The 19,751-nt window shown below is 39.3% G+C and overlaps 1 protein-coding gene across 4 annotated transcripts; it reads left to right on the top strand.

Annotated features, from left to right (window-relative positions):
- Positions 1-202: 202 nt before the first annotated feature.
- Positions 203-18,796, top strand: TAF7L (TATA-box binding protein associated factor 7 like). Of its 4 annotated transcripts, none has more exons than XM_042974300.1 (13): positions 203-460; positions 3,867-3,934; positions 4,747-4,825; positions 6,324-6,457; positions 7,140-7,266; positions 7,501-7,556; positions 10,645-10,686; positions 11,483-11,630; positions 11,975-12,088; positions 12,513-12,734; positions 12,931-13,043; positions 14,188-14,247; positions 17,949-18,796. In XM_042974300.1, exons 1-13 carry the CDS (start codon positions 205-207, stop codon positions 17,991-17,993), a joined length of 1,464 nt encoding a protein of 487 aa, XP_042830234.1. In that variant the 5' UTR covers positions 203-204; the 3' UTR covers positions 17,994-18,796. The 4 variants fall into 4 exon arrangements, with proteins under 4 accessions (XP_042830234.1, XP_042830235.1, XP_042830236.1 ...); XM_042974301.1 differs by lacking the exon at positions 17,949-18,796 and adding an exon at positions 17,338-17,388; XM_042974302.1 differs by lacking the exon at positions 17,949-18,796 and adding an exon at positions 14,340-14,608.
- Positions 18,797-19,751: the final 955 nt, after the last annotated feature.

Here is a 19,751-nt window from a genome sequence, read left to right as displayed (position 1 = left end):
ATTTGTCCCTTACAATTCAGTTTAGATGCATATTAGGAAGTAGAGATTTCACAGCTACCATCTCTAACCGGGACCCCTAATGTCTCTAATATTATACCTATGTCTTTAAGGAGGATACCTTTGACATCATTTTATGAAAGTTCTGGAACCTCCAAGGTCACATGACTGAACGGGAAGCCATTTTACAATCTCCACGGGTCGACCATGGAGTACAGTGAGGAGGAGGCTCCCAATTCTTTCGAAAGTGATTCAACACCAACAGCTTCAACATCAGAAGTAACGGGCTCACAAGATCCCCAAATTCCTGAAGACAGCGTAGCTGAATACTTTGGCGACCTGGGGGCCGAAACTGCCACCAATGAAGGCACCCAAACTTCTGCCGATGGCACCCAAGCCGATGTCGATGGCGGCACCGACATTGCTGCCAAAACTCCTGAGGAAAACTTACTGGAAGGGACAGGTAAGTGGTGTTAAATTTTTTTTCCCTCACAAGTTAAGAGAATTCTTTGGGGGAAGTGAACTACTAGAAGTCTCTTTGGACTGAGACTCCCTTCAGGAGAAATAATCGGTGTCACGTGTGTCCCTGTCCAAAAGATGTACTCTAGTGACGCTCTTGAGGAACAGGGAAAGGCTAATTATGTAAGAGTAGTTTGGGCGCGGATTGTAGTTATTTAATGGTTTTGCGTGGCGGCCTGTTTGTCACCAGGCGAGGTCGTCTTGCTAAGGGACAAATCTGGCCAACTTAACGGATTCGAAGAGCAACTGAATGTGCCACCCCTTTTACAAATACTACTGCGCACCGGTAACACTCCCGCGGCCTCCCTGAAGGTCGCCCCGCTGTAAAAGGAATTGGTTTTGAAACTATGCTCGGCAAGGTTCCTCCACCCCCACACTGCGCTGCGCTCAGCGCCTTTCAAACCTTCCAGCTCGGCATGCGGTGAACTGGCCGCTGCTTCGAGGCCACCCGCCGGTCGGGTCGGGGGCCAGGTCGCGGAGGCGTGGCTAGGCGGGGAGGGGCGGCGCGCGCGGCTCCTACCTGTCGCCAACGCCGTCGGCCCGCAGCCCGCCTCCACGCCCGCAGCCGGGGAGCCCACCCACGCCCGCCGCCCGGGAGCCCACTCACGCCCCCTCCGGAACCCGTCCCCCACCCCCACTCTGGGGAAGAGTGTCTGCGCAGCCTTTCCGGTCCTGGCGTAAATCAACGAGGAGCGGGTGAGTCAGGAGGTCAGAGGGCTCCCGGGCGGGTCAGCGCCCAGCTCCCGCGCACCGGACTTCCTTATCCAGCCCGCCTGGACGGCTAGGCGCGAAGGCTCGGGGCCCCTTGGTCCCACGGGAGGTTTTCCAGGGAAATTGGATCAAAGCCTAGGAGCTGGACTCTTCCTTGGAAGCTTAGCGCTCCTGGGATAAGGATGAAGTGGTCATTGCCTCATATTGCAGCCAGTGGCTATGAACTTGAGAAAATACCAATTTAGGCTTGTGCTGACTTGTGCTGCCTGGAGCATGCTGTTAGGCACCCTCCAGCTAGCTATAATTCTAATTCCAATCCTGATTCCGCTGAAACGAGATGGAGCTGGGGGTGGAGAGTGGTCCTGTTTAGTTTAATTACTTATTAAAGAGTGCTTGTCTGAAAAAAAAATGGATGCCTTTTTTAAAAATAAATACAATACAACCGGTTCATTGGGTAGATGAAAGTAACAAATTTTAAAAATAACTAAGACTCATTTCAACTGAGGTTGTCCACCTTCTCTGAAATAGTTTCAATTCTTACATTCTTTCCTTTATATTGAGAGGAGTTGCCAGTAAGGCATTGAAATGAACAAAATACCTTAGTCTTAGTTCTGAAAAATCTAAAAGTTATTTCTGATCTGATAAAATCTTGCTTAGCAGCTGGTTCTTCAAATAATCTGTATTTCTGCTCCCAACCTTGTGTTTGCAACTGTCCGTTCTGTTAGGCAATGTGCCCAGCCCCAAGGTTTTTATTTAATTTACTTTATTTTAATTAAATTTTTGCTATGTTCACATTTAGATTTTGTATCTGTGTATGTGTGTGTGTATCTGTATGAAGCAGGAAGAAAATAAATGACTATCACAAATAATCCATCTCTCTCCTCTCATCCTGGGTGTCTCCTTTTCTGCTGCTGACCTCTCTTGCTTTCTATGCCTTTCTGGTGGTTTCTGAAGTCACACTAAAGGACTGGTGAATGATTTCACCATAATAGGGTCTCAGACTCACTTTAAGTGTTTTTAAAAAGGGTTGCAATTCTTTTAAGTGAGATTCAAATGGTTTACAGAGTATTAGGGAGCTGTGGTTAACTGGGGATTTTAATCTAATTTAAAATACAAGATTTTATAACTTGGTATGTAGCATAATGTCCTTAGAACATAGGAAGATCTTGTCTATTTTCATATATGTATATTGCTTTCTTTCTACCTTTTGAGAAAAAATTTCCTCAGAAGTGTGAGCCCTAAAATGCAACGTGCAAGCCACTACAGATTTTTCCCAAATAGCTGGAAAATAAGATTAAAAATAAAAATCAACTTGGATGGGATTATTCACTTTACAGAAGTTTTTTTTTTTTATTTTTTAAATTAAAAAAAATTTTTTTAACGGTTTATTTAGAGACAGGGAGAGACAGAGCATGAACAGGGGAGGGTCAGAGAGAGGGAGACACAGAATCCGAAACAGGCTCCAGGGACGCGGGGCTGGAACTCACGGACTGCGAGATCATGACCTGAGCCAAAGTTGGCCGCTTAACCGACTGAGCCACCCAGTATAAATAAATATTTATTTATTTTTTAAATAAAAGGATCCATCTTAGAATTCCTTTAAATAACTTCTTAGGGGTATTTCAAGTAAGTGGTAGTTGTGCGGATTAAATAAAATAATAGACCTAATGCACTCAATGAAGTGCCTGCCATATAGAATGTACACAGTGAATGTTAATAATGAATAAATTAAATTGGATTTTATGATCTATCATATCACCCCTTCAAGAAAGTACCCATTCCATGAACCTAAGTGTACTCATATAGATAGCCTCGTCGTAAGAACTGGACTCCTAACTTTTAAACAAAGTAGTTTCAGAATTGTTGATGCTGACTTTAGAGTCATAGAACCTGCCTGCTCTCCCTTGGGCTTAATTCATACCAATCCATTAAGGTGAATGAAATATTAAAAATTAAGCTCTTTTTTTCCTTCAAATCATCATAGAACACTTGTGCCAGTGGTTTTGGTTGATTCTGGACTTTGGCACTCTTCCCTGCAGAGGCATGTAGTTTGCTTCGGTAGCCATCATAGCGCTGATGAATTGTAGTCCTTTACCTTAGAGTCTAGCAATATCATTAAGAAGACTAGGGGTGCCTGGGTGGCTCAGTTGGTTAAACGTCCGACTTCAGCTCAGGTCATGATCTCATGGCCTGTGAGTTTGAGCCCTACATCGGGCTCTGTGCTGATAGCTTGGAACCTGGAGCCTGCTTCGGATTCTTTGTCTCCCTCTCTCTCTGCCCCTCACCTGCTCATGCTCTGTCTCTCTCTGTCTCTCAAAAATAAATAAATGTTAAAAAATTAAAAAAAAAAAGAAGACTAAATCATGTTCCATAACAACTTTACTTCATTTGTTATCATGTAATTTGGGCTATCCTTGGAAAGTCTACATATATTGGAAGGGAGATCAAGTGACTTTTAGAAATAATCAAGTTATGTCACGTAAGGTACTTCAGAGCTGTACACACAATGTTTCAGTGAGGGTTGTGGGCAAGATCTTGTGTAATGTAACCAGTACTACCAGAAGTGGTCAGCAGAGGGGGCAAGATGAGTTTTTGGTCACTTGCTATTTTGTGTTTGCTTTCATGAACTCAAAAACAAGAGATGAGTAAAAGCCAGGATGAACCTCCTCAGGAACTTGAGAACCAGTTTATATTGCGTCTCCCACTGGTAAGAAACCCTTGTATCTCAGACCACATATCTTCAGTGCATATGTATTAGCTCTGCTTGGATTCTGTAGCATTTCTATTTAAGGTAGGCTATAAAAATTAAGAACATTTGTTTCCCAGGAATCACATTTTATTATACAGTCCTATTCTAGTGTGTACTCTTTTAGCAGAATTTTTTCATCCTGTACATGCCACCTATCATGTGGGTTGATTTCCTAGCAAAGGGCTGTGACAGTGAGGGATCCAGTGACTTACCGGAGGTGCTAACAGCCTGTTCACTGAACAGCCATGATAAGACTCCTTTAAAATCCTTTCTGTCACCTCAAAAGGGGCAGTGAAAGGGACCATCACTATTTCCTCAAATTCATCACCATGCAAGGCTGTTGAAGCTCATCTGAACATTGTGTTAGGGTCTCTTCCCCCATTGATACCTGCATTCAAGTAGTATTTAGTCTAAGAATGTTGTATTAAGGACGACCTTCAGAAAGATATTTCCCCAATTAGGGCTAATTAATATACCCAGTAAACTGCAGCTAAGCCTTTACTTAGCAACTACAACTGAAGGGCAGCAGTGAGAGGCAGGAATGTAGGGCTTGAAGAAGGCATTAACTGTAGCTACTAAAAACCAACAATGAGATTAGAGTCAGCCTCATCCTAACTTGACTTAGCGCACCATATGTCATGGTACATGACACTGTTCCTAACATTTGGGAGATTTAAGGTTTTATTTAAGGGATGACTGTTTGTAATACATCTATTAGCTGCCAAGTAGACAATTCATCCTTCTGATTTTTCAATCTACCTCCTTTTTAGGAACATGCATTTACTGTCAGGAAGATGGTACATTCTGGAAGTGTTGCCATGAAGGATAAACTAAAAATTGACTTATCTTGTAAGTAGCAAATACCCGTCTACCATACATTGAACAGTTAATTTATTAAGGGATTGCTATGTACCAGACACTATACTAGATACTAAGGATGAGACAAAGAGCAGAATATGGTCTCTGCCTTGAAGACCCTAATAGAGGCTTAAGTCACTCTCATATCTTCTTTTTGAGGAAAGGAAGTAGAAATTATGTAATTTGAGGTAATTATTATACTGTGTATAAGGAAGAATTGGCGGGAGGTCAACGGTGAGATTTGTATACTTCTGTTTGTCTCTTACATACAAACTTTGTGATTTCTGACTGTCGAGGGTAATGATAAATGAATGTCCTGTACTTTTTTTTTTATAACAGTGACATATCTTTCTCTCTTTTGAATAATATTTATTAGGATTTTTAAATACAGAGAAGTATATAAAGAAGAAAATTTTAAATGGCTTATAATCCCATCACTCAGGTAGCCCTTATTGACATTCTAAAAAAGGTAATACAAGTTCATGGTTAGAAAATTTAAATATACCCAGAAGAAGACAGGAAATAATAAAGATTAGAGCAGAAATTAATGCTATCGAAACCAAAACAAACAAACAAACAAAAAACCCCAGAACAGATAAATGAAACCAGAAGCTGGTTCTTTGAAAGAATCAACAAAATTGATAAACCACTAGCCAGTTTGATCAAAAAGGAAAAAGAAAATTTAAGTATAAAAGTTCAAAAAGAGGAGTGAAACTCTCCTTGCAGTACCCCAACATTAATGCCAAAGATAACTAATAATAATTGTTTCTCCTTGTTTCCTTACAGACAAAATTTTTATTCATGATACCAACATTTAAATCCCCTACATCTTTCAAGTTAATTGAAAGAATTAAAGCACCATGTCCAGCATCTTTCTGCATTTTTATTTTTTCACTTAATATTAGAAGATTTTACTTGAATCCTCTTGTGTTAAGGGACGAGCAAAAGTTAGAGACATCTGGGCAGGATTCAGAGTTGTCAGTATATGAATATATATATTCCTACAGTGTATGGATATTGTGTAGAATCTTATCTTGGTGAAGCTAACTAGAGATTATAACTTCAGATATACTAGCACCTTTCTGGGATCACCCCTTCCTTCACTTGACCCTTTGAAAATACCCATGTACAATGACATAATTGAGTGCTTCTAATGGGGTCAAAATGAATGGGGTTGAAAGAATGGAGTTTGCCTTTCAGGATGAGAATGAAACATTCGCCACTTCATCCACATTTAGTTCACAATGATTACAAAGAGACTTAGCTACTTTTGATCCAGTAGAGTAAACTGAGAAAAAAGAGCTCCATATACCCTGCCTTCTTTTCTCTGGGAAGTTACCAATTACATACACAATTCTAGCATTATGAGAAATAGTAGGTTTTGCTGAAAGACTGGCCTGTCCCACTTAAGTCTTCGTTACTTAAACCCCAGGATGCTTAAGAGTACATTGGGAAGATGTTGGCTTTAATTTTTCCTGCCTCTCTTCAGCTGATGGACGTCATGCAGTTGTTGATGTAGAAGATGTCTCACTAACTGCTAAGCTGGTTGATTTGCCTTGCATTATTGGAAGCCTGAAAACTCTTGATAAAAAAACTTTTTATAAGACAGCAGATATTTCTCAGGTATGGATGAGTTTTCTTAATCTACTAGTTCTTACATCCTTCGAGGAATCCCTTTCTCCCTACTTTTCTCTTTCTTTCAGTAGTCCTTTCCACTTGGTGAATGGCTGCTTATCATTTCTAATTCACAGCTCAATTGCACAGGAATACAGTGTCATGTTCTGGTTTTGTATTTGATCCATAACTTTTGACTTTTATCCAGATAGCTTTTATATAAAAAAAGGTTCAGGTTTGCCATTTATGATGATTGTCATCTGAAAAAAAAAATGAGGATCTGGGATCTTCTTCTGAACTTTCTGCTAAAGCAAGATGCTGTTAATTCTGGAGATTTATATTTGTTTTTTTCATCATCTCAACTGTTGATTTCTTGTTTGCCTTCTAAATCAAAATACTAAGATATATTTGTTCTTAACATATTCCCTCTGAAGTGGTAAGTACTTGAGCTAAAAACAAACAAATAAAAACAAAATCTAGAATCCATATACAGTGTTGCAGAGACCGACAGAGAAAGAGAGAGAGAATTAATATGCATGTATATGTAATACTTGGCTTTCTGGAAATGCCAAGTACTATCCTCCTTACTGCTTACTATGCTCCAGGATTTCTGGTAGTAAAAATGATCATGATTCATTTCTAATCCAGGATTCGTGACCATAGTCAACTTCTTCATCTGTGTTAAATGTAGATGCTTGTGTGCACTGCTGATGATGATCTCCACTCTTCTCTGGAAGAATCAGTTACCTCTACTGACCTTAACGCAGTCATGAAAAATGAAAAAGAGAGAGAGCAAAAATATGTCTGGAAGCATGGCAGTAAGTCACCAGTCCCTTGCTTACTTTGGCTGACTACATTTAATCTACTGAATCCTAATTACTTGTGAGCCAGGGACCTGTTACCACACTTAGGTGTTTGGTTCATTAGACATCCAGACACTCTTAAAGGAATGGGTCATGTCGTGAGCCAGTGGCTTTCTCTTTGTCAAATTCAGATAGATATGTGACTACCAACAGTCATATATACATTTCACCATGTTGAATTTATTTTAGTTACTCCACCACTTAAGAATGTCAGAAAGAAAAGGTTCCGCAAAACAACAAAAAAGGTTAGTTGCATGCTATTTCTGTGTCTACTGGGTGGATTGGGAGAGGAGTTAGTTGGGGATTAATTTGTTCACTCATTTATATGTTCAGTAAACATCGATTATGAGCTAAATGCCAGGCACTGTGCGGTAGCAGTTCGGAGTATATAGTGAACAGAAACAGACCTGATCATTTAGGGATCTGGATGTGTCATGAATTTGAAACTTCTGCTAATGCTTTGCTTTCAATTGCAAAATCTAGTTTTAAAGTTTATTTATTTATTTTGAGAGAGACAGAGACAGTATGAATCGGGTAGGGGCAGAGAGAAAGGGAGAGAGAGAGAATCCCAACCAGGCTCCACATTGCCAGCACAGAGACCAATGTGGGGCTCGAATCCACGAAACCATGAGATCATGACCTGAGCCGAAACCAAGAGCTGGAGGCTTCCACCCAGGTGCCCTGCAAAATCTAGTTTTAAAGTGAACCCATCTAGAACCTGAGACTTGGAAATTGTGGTTCTATTCCTAGCCTTACCTCCAATTTGTAGAATCTTGGGCAAGCTACAGGAATATTGTAGCTTGTCTGCTTTTTTTAATTAACTTTTTAAAAAAATGTTTATTTACGTATTTTGAGAGAGAGAGGGAGCACATGTGTGTATGCGGGGGAGGGGTTGGGCAGGGGGGGTGGCGGAGAGAGAGAGAGAGAGAATGAGAATGAGAATGAGAATGAATCCCAAGCAGGCTCCACACTGTCAGCACAGAGCCCTACTCGGGACCCAATTTCACAAACCCCATGAGATCATGACCTGAGCTGATACCAAGAATCAGATGCTTAACCAACTGAGCCACCCAGGCGCCCCTATAATTAACTTTTTATTTTGAAATAATTGTAGGTTCACATGCAGTTGTAAGAAATAAAAGAGAGATGCTATGTATCCTTTATCCAGTTTTCCCCATTGTAATTTTTTGCAAAACTATAGTACAATATCACAAACAGTAAATTGACATTATCACAATTCACCAATCTTACTCAAATTTCTCCAGTTTTACTTATACTTGTGTGTGTGTATGTGTGCATGTAGTTCTATGCAGTTTTTTCCCATATGTATGTTCATGTATCCATCTACACAGTCAAAATACTGTGCAGTTTTGTTACCACAAGGATCCCTCATCTTGCCCTTTTATAGTCACATTTACCTCCCTCCTACCCCACCCCTCGGTCTCTAACCCCTGGCCAACACTAGTATGTTCTCCATCTCTGTAGTGTTGTCACTTTGAGAATGTCATATAAATGGACTCATACAATGTGTAACATTTAATGCTGGCTTTTTTTCCCCCACTAACCATGATTCCCTTAAGATCCATGCAAGTTGTTGCATGTATCAGTACTTCATTCCTGTTATTGCTGAGTAGTATTCCAGGGTATGCACATACCCCAGCTTGTTTAACTGTTCACCCACTGAAGGACGTCTGGGTTGTTTTCAGTTTTTTACCATTATAAATAAAGCTACATGCAGGTTTTTGTGTCAACATAAGTATTCATTTCTTTGGGATAAATGTGCAGCGGTGCTATTGCTGGGTCATATGGTACTTGAATGTTCAATTTTATGAGAAACTACCATACTGTTTCCAAAGTGGCTATAACATGATATCTTCCCACTAGACTGTACCTGTGATCCACTTACTCTAAGTCCTCACCAGAATTAGGTGTTTGTCACTCTTTTTTATTTTAGCCATCTGATAGATGTGTAGTAACCTTGTTGTGGTATTAATTTGTATTTCCCGGATAGCTAATGATGTTGAACATCTCATGTGTTTTTTTTTTTATTTTGCCATCCATATATCCACTTCAGTGAAGTGTCTGTTCATGCCCTTTGCCTGTTTCCTAAGTGGATTTATTTATTGTTGAGTTTTAAGAGTTTTTTTAATATTCCAAATATTAGTCTTTTGTCAGATATGTAGAAATTTGCAAATATTTTCTCCTAGTCTGTAGCTTGTCTTTTCCTCTTCTCCACAGGATCTTTCAAAGAGCAAAGGTTTTTTGTTTGATTAAGTCCAACTTACAGATTTTTCCTTTTTTTAATGTTTATTTATTTTAGGAGAGAGAGATAGAGAGTTAGTGGGGGAGGGGCAGAGAGCGAGGATGACAGAGAATCCCAAGCTCTGCACTGTCAGCGCAGAGCCCAATGTGGGACTCAAACCCACGAACCATGAGATCATGACCTCAGCTGAAATCAAGAGCCAGTCACTTAACTGACTGACCCACCCAGCTACCCCTACCATATCTTCTCTATCCATTCATCCATCAATTAACACTTGGGCTCCTTACATATTTGGCCACCTAGGTGCCCCTATAGATCTTTCCTTTTAAGGATCTTTCCTTTGTGTCAAGTTTAAGAACTCTTTGCCTAGCCCAGATCCTGAAGATTTTCTCTTATTTTTTTCTAAAAGTTTTACATTTTACATATACGCCTGAAGTCCATTTTTGAGCTAATTTTTGTAAAAAATGTGTTTAGTTCAAGGTTTTTGTTTTTTTTTTGCCTTTGCATATCCAGTTGCCCCAGCACCATTTATTAAAAAGACTCCTTCCTCCATTGTATTGTTTTTTGCACCTTGTCAAAATCAGCTGGGCATTTTTGTGTGTGTCTGTTTCAGGGTTCCCTATTCTGTTCCATTAATCTGTGTGTTGATCCTTCTACTGATATCACAGTGTAGCTATATAATAAATGTTGAAATGAGGAAGACTGTTCTCATTTTATTTTTGTCAAGATTGTTTTAGTCATTCTAGAGCCTGTACCTTTCCATATAAATTTTTTTTGTAAGTTTGAAGTTTAGAACAAATTTTCTATGTCTATAAAAACCTTGTTGGAATTTTGGTAGGAATTGCATTGAACCTATATATCAATTTGGGGATAATTGACAGCTTTACTATGTTGAATCTTTCACTCCATGAACACAGTTGCCTTGGCTTTTATACTGTCAGTCAACAGTACTTATTGAGTGCCTACTAAATGTAAAACTAAATTAAGAATAATTTTAGAATCCTTTAAGCTTTAGTGAAGTAGAACGGTTGTAATAATAACTTCATTGTTTATTGTGTTTTATTTCATAGCTCACTGATTTCAAACAAATTGAAGAAATCAGCTTTCCTGAGGTAGAGCTATCATTATATAACTTTATTGTTTACCCTTAGTGTGTTTTATTTCATAGCTCATTAGTTTAAGGCAAATCAAAGAAATCAAAAAGGTTACTTTTTGGCCTTCATTCTCCTCTCTAACTGCCACTGCCATACAGGTACACTAAATTAGTTCACTTAAAAATGGATTCATTGTTTAATGCCTGATAACTCCTAGAGGAAAAGATACAATTTGGCCAGTGACTTTGAATTCTAATCTGCTTTTTTCTCTGATACTTATTTTAAGAGCCATTTTTTGGAAGCCAGTATTCACTTTTACCAGCAGTTGTTTGCAATTGCTTATTCCCCCTCAAAGTTCTAATTTCTATTTGTAGCATGACGAATTGGTTGCTGTGGAGATAATTGTCTAAAATTGGATTTAAGGGAGAACATGTAGCTAAGACCCAGTTTTTATAGGAAAGTCTTTAATAATAAAGATGTGGAAAAGTGAACTTTGGGAATTTGGATCTTTAAGCCAAATTACTTTTAAATAACAAGTAAGGAATTGTAGTTGTTTGCCAGTATGGGTCAGGGCCAATAATTAATAACTGAGGCCTAAGGGTTGTGCTTCTGAGAGAAGTCTTTAACACAGAGTTGCAGATCGAAAAGATTAAATGTCTCAAGTTAATTTGTTTGAATGGGAAAAAAAATAAGCTTACCATACAGAAGCCTAGAGCCTGGTCAAAGATTTCTTCATAAATAGCATTACTTAAAGTAGAAATTGATTTGGATGGATATTAAAGAGACCTAATTATTTGAATTCATTTGTATGTAGGAGCAGGGCATTCCTGCAAAACACAGGGTGTTAAATGACATTACTGATATCCCCACTTCCCCTGCTTTGGTTCAATACACTGAATCTCCTGATGTGGAAAAGGAAGTGAAAAGACTACTGTGTTCAGATGCTGAAGCTCTCAGTGCTCGTATCCTTTTATACTAAATATTTTCCTTGTAGCCTGTTCCGCCCCATAGGTACTTGCTGACAAGCCCTCACTTCTGGTATTTGTGTACTAATTTTGGTGTGTAGAACTTCAGATTTTTGTTACAGAAATGTTACTTCCTAGCTAGGAATAGTAAATTAACACAATAGAAATGTATTTACTTGTGTAATCCAATAGGAGGTACTTCTTCATACTAGGAATCCAGATACAGATGGCCTGAAGTTGAACCAAATTAAATAGCACTTTCACTCAGAGAACCTCTTCCCTTTCAACTGTGTCTTCTCCTTTCTTTCTGCTTGTTCCTTGACCACCACCCCTCCTTTCAGGATGGGAAGTCATTGCTGAAGATGAAACCAAAGAAATAGAAAGTCAAGGCTCTATCCCAGGCTTTGCAATGTCCCCAGGAATAAGTGGCTATAAGCAGGGTCATTTCTCATCAGGTATGTTAATAAAGACAAAACAAGAGCTTCAGAGAAGGCAGGTGTTGACTGTGCGGAAGACCATTCTCCAGAGACTCACAGGCCAATCACAGAAAAAGGATGCCTTGGCCTTTCTTTCCTCTTCCTTCAGTGCTTCAGGGGTTTTAGACTGGTGTTGTAATCTCCCATCAGTCCCTGGTATCCTAAATTCCTATGGGCCCTTACATACTCTAAATGTCTTGATCACTGAATACACGAATGAATGTTAGTGTTTTGCATTTCCTGCCATTGCCTTAGGAAGGGAAGGATCTTCCTGTGAGAAAATTATTTATAAAATTCATTGGTTCCCCAGTGAATTTGAGGGAAGGAAGATAACTGCAGCTTGAGTAAGAGTCATTTGAAAAGATTCAGATAGATTCACCTTCCTCTTGCTTGAAACCAATAGAATATGGTATGTTTCGGGAGATGTTCAGTGATTCTAGTAGCAACAATGATGATGAGGAAGAGGATGAGGATGATGAAGAGGATGAAGAAGATGAAGAAGATGACTACGATGATGAGGATGAAGTTGAGAAAGATTATTATGAAGAGGATCTGGAAAGGGAGCTACAGGCCAAGTTCTTTGCATCTGGCCAGTATGAGGCCAAGGAAGGAGCCAGTTCAGCAGGTAAGTTATGGAGGAAAAACCAAAGAGGTGGGACAGAGTGGGTGGCAGCGCTGAAGATTGACTTTAAACATGTGTTAGATGCAAGGCTAAGTTTGAGAAGTTACAGTTGAGATGTGGAGTGGAGTTTTGGTTGACTTTGATTTTGGTCCACTAGTTTGGGCTATGTTTAGTTAAAATTTCTGTCTGTCTCTGTTAGTCATGGATATTCAGAAGCAGATTCATTACATGGAGAAAAAGCTCCAAGAGATTCAATGCAAAGCACAAAGACAGAGGGATCTCTTAAAGAAAGTGGAAAACCTGACACTCAAGGTAAATTCTTGTTGGCTGGGATAAAGTTACCTTGATATCCTACTTTCAAAATCCCATCTTTGTGTTTCTAACTTGTATCATCCTTGTGCAGCATTCTTACTCATTTTTTGACCTAAAACAACCTCTTAGAAACCCCTAATAAGATATAGCCCTATTTCCTTTTATCTGAGTAATTTTGATTATCTCATACAAGAATTTTTGAGAAGAGACAAGGAGACTTGAGATAATGATTACCAATACTGAGCATCTGTTATGTGAAAGGCACAAAAAGAGCTAAGTATTTTACATGTATCATCTCATTTCATCCTCACATTCCTGAAATACAGGTACTGTTGCTAATCTTATTTTATAGGTAAGGAATTGAAATTCAAAGAGGTTAAGTAACTAGTGGTAAGACATAGATTGAATCATGTTGTTTGTACCAAAATGTATTCATTGAAGTGAAAGAAAATTAACGAAGTTCATTTTTAAATGTTATGATGCATGCCTGAACAAGAATAAATATCTTGCTTGATTTTTATTAACATATATTTCAACAAAAGGACAGTGGATGTTTAGGCCATGTTTACATCCTTTTTTATAGTGAGGGAAATTCTGAAGCATCTGGAAAATTCCTTGCCAGATTTCATTTTCTGGAGAGCCGTAGTCATCAAAATGTAGTAACTCAACACAGAACTGTACCTATTTAGAATATTGTCCTTTACATTAACCAAGTGAGATAATAGATGTGGACACACTTTGAAAGATACAGTTGTATTGATGTTGCATGGAGGACTAGTTAGGAATAATAATATTCTGCCCTAGTGCAGGGCAATGAATGAGTCAGCACCAAATTCCAAGTCAGCTTTTTTAATAGTTCACCACAGTCAAAGGATTTGTGCTAAACTAGAAAAAGGTAACATGAAGGCATTCCAACCATTTATTTTAAGGCAAGAAAAAAATATCATGTGTAGGTTTATAAAATCAAATCAGATGGCTCTGTACTTAGGGGATGCAGTTTTTATACTCTGAATCCTTTAAAAAGAGTGCTCTTTTGTTATGACTGACAGTTTGCTTATCAAATTATTTGCCAAACTCTTTGTCTCACTTCATTCTCTTTTCCTTTGAGACTCAGCATTCATCATTTATACAATTTGTTTTCCAGAGTCATTTACAGTCTGTGCTGGAGCAGCTTAAGTTACAGGAAAAAGAAAAAAATGAGCAGGTGAGAAGTGTTTTCAAATCAACCAGAAAACATTTGATACAAAGACTCCCCAACCCCACCCCCAAAGTCATTTCTGGCTATTCCTTTCACAGGATCAGTAGTGACCAAATCTTCTAAATGAGGATAGCAGGTTGGAACAAGGTTTTTGTGAAAATTCACTCATTCAGCAGATACTGAATGCCTATTAAGTGAAAAGTACAAGATGTACATACCGTGTTGAATAAGACAGAGTACTTGTCCTCATGGAGATGTCTAGCATGGAAGATTGACAGTGAACAAATTAACATAAAAATGAAGAAGTGCAAAAGGCAAAAAAAAACGTGCTTTGAAGGAGGAAAAAACATCAGTGGTGCTATTTGAATAAAAGGAGTCCTGAATTAAATGGAATTAAATTAAAACGATGGGCCTTTCTGAGGAGGTGATACTTAAGCTTAGACCTAAAGAGTCAATCTGAGCGAAGAGGGAATGGAGAGCCTCTTGGGTGGAGCATATGACAGGTCCCCCACGGGGGAAAGAACCTGGCCTTTTTGAGGACTTCTGGGCTATTTAAAGCAAGGAGGAGCATGACTTAACATAAGGTTGTAGAAGTAGGCAGAGGCCATAGTGTATGGTCCCTTGTAGGCCATGATAAGGAGGATGGGTTTTAGTCTTAAGTGCAGTGGGAAACCCTTGAAGAGTTTTAAGCTGGAGAGAGTCACATTTAATTTAAACTTTTTTTTTAACTTTTTTTTTAACGTTTTATTTTATTTTTGGGACAGAGAGAGACAGAGCATGAACGGGGGAGGGGCAGAGAGAGAGGGAGACACAGAATCGGAAGCAGGCTCCAGGCTCCGAGCCATCAGCCCAGAGCCTGACGCGGGGCTCGAACTCACGGACCGTGAGATCGTGACCTGAGCTGAAGTCGGATGCTTAACCGACTGAGCCACCCAGGCGCCCCTAATTTAAACTTTTTAAAGACCACTCTGATTCTTATCTGGAGAATGGATTATGGGGGGGGCAAGACTAGAATCAGGGAGGCCAGTTAGGAGGCTGTGTGGTAGTCTAATAAGAGAAAATGACAACCTGAACTAAGGTGGTGACAGTGGCTATGGAAAGAATATATATATATATTAACTGCAATAAAAATGTTTTTATAACCACTTTGTTGAGATATAATTCACGTACCATACATTTAAATTGTATGGTTTTGGTATTTTCACAGAATTGCACCACCATCACCACAATCAGTTTTAGAACATTTTCATCACCCAAAAAGAAACCTCTATTCAATACCAGTCATTCCCCATTTCTTCTGAATTTCTACCACTTGTCGGACCAAGGCAACCACTAATGTACCTTCTCATCTACTTTGCCTATTCTGCTTATTTTATCTAAAAGGACATATATAATGTGTGGTCTTTTGTATCTGGCTTCTTTCACTTAGTATAATGTTTTCAGAGTTAATCCATGTTGTGGCATGTATCAGTAGTTTATTCCATTTTGTGGGTGAATAATATTCTAATATTCCATGTGTGTAAGCATACACACACACCACGTTTTGTTTATCCATTCATCCATTGATGGACATTTGGATTGTTCCCACCTTTTAGCCATCATGAATAATGCTGCTACAAACACTCACATATGAGAGAATATATTTTAAAGGTAGAATGGATGGGAGTTGGGCCAGTTACTGGGTGTTGAAGGAAGTGTTAAGGATGCATGCCAGATTTCTGACTTGAACAGCTGTATTATTTCAAGCCACAGGAGAGTGAGAAGACTGAAAAGAAGGTACTGTAGGATAAGTGAGGGTCAGGTAGCTGTACAAAAGATGTATGCTGGCTTCAGCCCTATAAAATTGAGGGTAATAATCGTAAAGGAACTGGGGGCCATATGATGATGGGCTTAGCATGGGGCTCTTAAGATAGAGACACCAACTCCCATCCCCATTACACATACAAGCAAAGCCAGGGGAATTCTATATATTCCCTTCCAGTCAGCAAATCACTTAACCAAGTACTGCTCATAAACAACCATGTGAACAATTAACGCCAAATTGCTTTAGCACACACCAAACATCTTTGTTTTCATCCATGTAAATAGTATTGGGGAGTGCTATTTTCAACATGGAAATGTAGCTGTGAACTTTATTCACTCACATTCCTTTACCTTATTAGTTCATTTATAGCCTACTTGAAGCTAGGTTCTGTAGTAGGGAGCTACAAAATGCTTACAACCCAGTCTCTGCCTCCAGGTGGGAAGAGATCCATGAGAAGGACAGGAATTTAAAGGAATGAAGTCTCACTTTTGTCCATAGAGACTAGGGATGACTTCATAGAGAAATGATGTTTGGCTGGTTCATAGAGAAATGTTGTTTGGCTGGAGCCTCAAAAGATAGAGTGGGGTTTTAATAAGGAGATAGGGAAAAGAGGGCATTCTGTATAGAAAGTAGCATGCATAGTGGCTCAGAGATGGTGATGACAGGCTAGAGTTGAGATTTTTTGTTTAGGGCATAATGAGCCACCAAAACTTTTTCACCGGGGGAGTGACTCAGGAAGATGTCTCTGCCAGCAGTATGTAGGGGAAATTGTTGAGTGGAGAGATACTAGAGGAAGATGCAAGTGATGGAAGGAATCAGAGCTTAACAATTGATTGGACTCATGGGCCCAAAAGGAGAACAAAGAGGAGTCCAAAGCCTGAGTAACTGGAAAATGGTGTGCCACTAACAGAAGACAACAGGGAGGGAATTGTTGGGGGCAGGGGATGGAGAGGATGATGAGCTAAATTGGAAGCACGTTGAGTTAGAAGCACTTTAGAAAATGGGAGATTAGAGAGTGGCTCATGTAGAGAAATGATCATTGAAGCTGTGGGGATAGATGAGTTAGCCAGGTTGACTGTTTAGCAAGAAGTCCAAACCTGGGGAAAAACCTTCCTTTAGGGGGTGGTGAGAAAGAGAGCCCACAAAAGGGAAAGAACTGGAGCAATCAGTGGTTGTAATCCTGTCAGCACCAGAGTGTAGCCTCTAAATTACTGTAGAAGCAATTCTCGTAATTTGGTAGGTGATGTGCAGCATAGGATCACTTTCTAATGCTCCATTCCTTTCTTTCACAGAATGAAAATCTACACTGGTATGGAGTGACCTAAACTGAATAATACTCAAAACCAATCTCTGTCCCAAAGACAGTATACCTCTCAATGTTTTTGGTCACTTTGCCATTCCAAGTAAAATAAAGAAAGAGATAGATAAATAGATAAATAGGTAAATAAATAAATATTGGTCAGGTCTTTGGTTCAGTTTCCAAGTGTATCATAACATGGTAAGAAGCAGCAACTAAGACTTGGTTTAAGATCCAATGTGTTCAGTGGGACAAAAGCCTATCCCAATTGCTTTATTTTCTCACTCTTCAAATGTGGCTACAGTGATCCCTCTGTACACTCTTCACAGAAATGCAAAGTCTTATCAGAAGCATATTTAATTTTGAAGCATATTCAATTTGAAAGCTTCTTTTTAGAAGTTTGGCACAGTAAAAGACAACGTCATGCAGTGTTGTACATGCATTCTTGACTGTGGCACTGTTCTTTGGAACATTGCAAGCCTCAGATAACCATATAAAATACAAATTACAGTAGTTCTTTTTGGTTCATACAAGTAAATCCTAGATCAAGTAACGGAACCTAAGATTTCAGAGCAATTTTTCATATTTTTCTGCCTCTCCCTACAGCTCATTTTCCTCCGGGAACAATTGAAATCTATTTTGGAGAAGTAAGAGAGCCTTCAGCCTGGCACATGAACCTTGGATTCACTATCCAGACTGAAGACTGGATGAAATTGTACGTGTTTCTGTCCCTTTCATTGCCGTATGCGAAGTCATTTGTTATTTGTTGATCTGAAACTTTTTATGCTAGTCACATTTGAAGTTTATAGCTGTGTTGAAAGGGACAGAACATAAAAAAGTAGTAGACCTAAAATCCCAACTCAATATAGAACTTCCCTTCTCTTTATCAACTTGATAATTGCTTACATTGCCTCTGCTCTGTTGGTGCTATCAAATGATTCAGCCATGCTTCCCAAAGACAGTCTAGCCTGAAGGCCATAGAGCTAGCTGGTTTGTGTATGTTTTCAGTTCCCTTCTATTAATTTTAAATATCTCCTAAAGCATGGAACAAATCATTTCTACCAAAGGCTAGGACCTCTCACAGTGAATTAAGTGCCTATCTCCCAGCAGTTAACACCAGCTTGTGTCCTTTGTTAAGGTAACACGGGCTGCTTTCCTGCCCAGGGATGATTTCTTGCTGCTGCTATCTTTGTTCTGTTGTGTTTTTAGGGATTGTGTCTGGTTATTATTTGACAGCTAAGAGAATAGTTAGGACAGAGATGAAATTCTGAGTTGTTATCCTTATTCTGAGCCTCTTTATCCTAACCCCCATCAGAAAAGGTTAGGAAAAATCAGATGCCTGTGATGCCTGTGAAGACTCCCTTAAAAACCCTGAGTGGGTTTATTTTTTCAGCTGTATTGTTAAAGTTTTCTGGCCTGTGTTCTTTAAGCAATAAATAAATTCTTCATTTTAATTGGATTGCTGTCACTTTATTAAACCACTCCCATGATGAATACACTCATATCCAAAAGGAAACTGGAGAGACAAGCAATAAACTCTACCATTAGGAAATGACATAAGATGCTGTCAATACTGGGGCATCCTTCTAAAGAGCTCTTGGGATAACTCCTAATGAACTAAGCAAACCATCTCACATTAACCATATAGCACTGGGAATTTGAGAAAGCATCTAGAGAAGTGATCAAAATGGCAGTATTTGCATTGATTTATGTTGTAGTGGAAAGAACACAAGGTTGGAATCCTGGCTTTTCCATTCACCTTGAGCAAGTGCCTACACCTCTTGGAGCCTCTGTTATTTTTTCATCTAGAAATCAAGGATGATAATGCTTATGACCAAGAGGCATCTGAGGGTTTTCTGGAAGTAGTCCAGCTAGACCCAGGTCTGGTTCCAATTGATGGAGTCAGTGTTGCTCTAGGAAATGAACTCCCCAAGTTTTCTGTGCCTCTTATAGTGCTCCCATTCCAAGTTCAAGTTAATAAGCCAGGGGCAGTGAAGTTCAGGTCAGTATGTATGGGCAGGCCCTGTGGAGGAGGATGGAAGATGGAATGGATGCTGGGGGCAAATGCAGGGAAGAAGCAGGACTAAGGAAGATATGTTAAGGGCAAACAAAATGAAGTTAAGATTAGGAAAAAAGCTAGAAGACAGCTTGAAAACCAAGATGATATATAAAAAAAATATTTTTTTCAGAAATTCAGGCTTTAAAAGATGAGAAGAAAGGGAAGTGGGAGAAAAGGACTGTTAGAGGCAGAAGGTGTGGGGGAAGAGGCAAGGTTTGAAAAGAAGATAGCCCTTTACAGATGAAGGAAGGCAGAGGGGGCCACCTGGGTGGCTCAGTCAGTTAAGCACCCAACTCTTGGTTTTGGCTCAGGTTGTGATCTCACGGTTCGTGAGTTCAAGTCTTACATCA

Source organism: Panthera tigris, chromosome X, assembly GCF_018350195.1.
Source record: "Panthera tigris isolate Pti1 chromosome X, P.tigris_Pti1_mat1.1, whole genome shotgun sequence".
NCBI classification, from domain to species: domain Eukaryota; kingdom Metazoa; phylum Chordata; class Mammalia; order Carnivora; family Felidae; genus Panthera; species Panthera tigris.
Note: the sequence above shows the minus strand (reverse complement) of the source record. Positions and strands in the feature narration are given on the sequence as shown.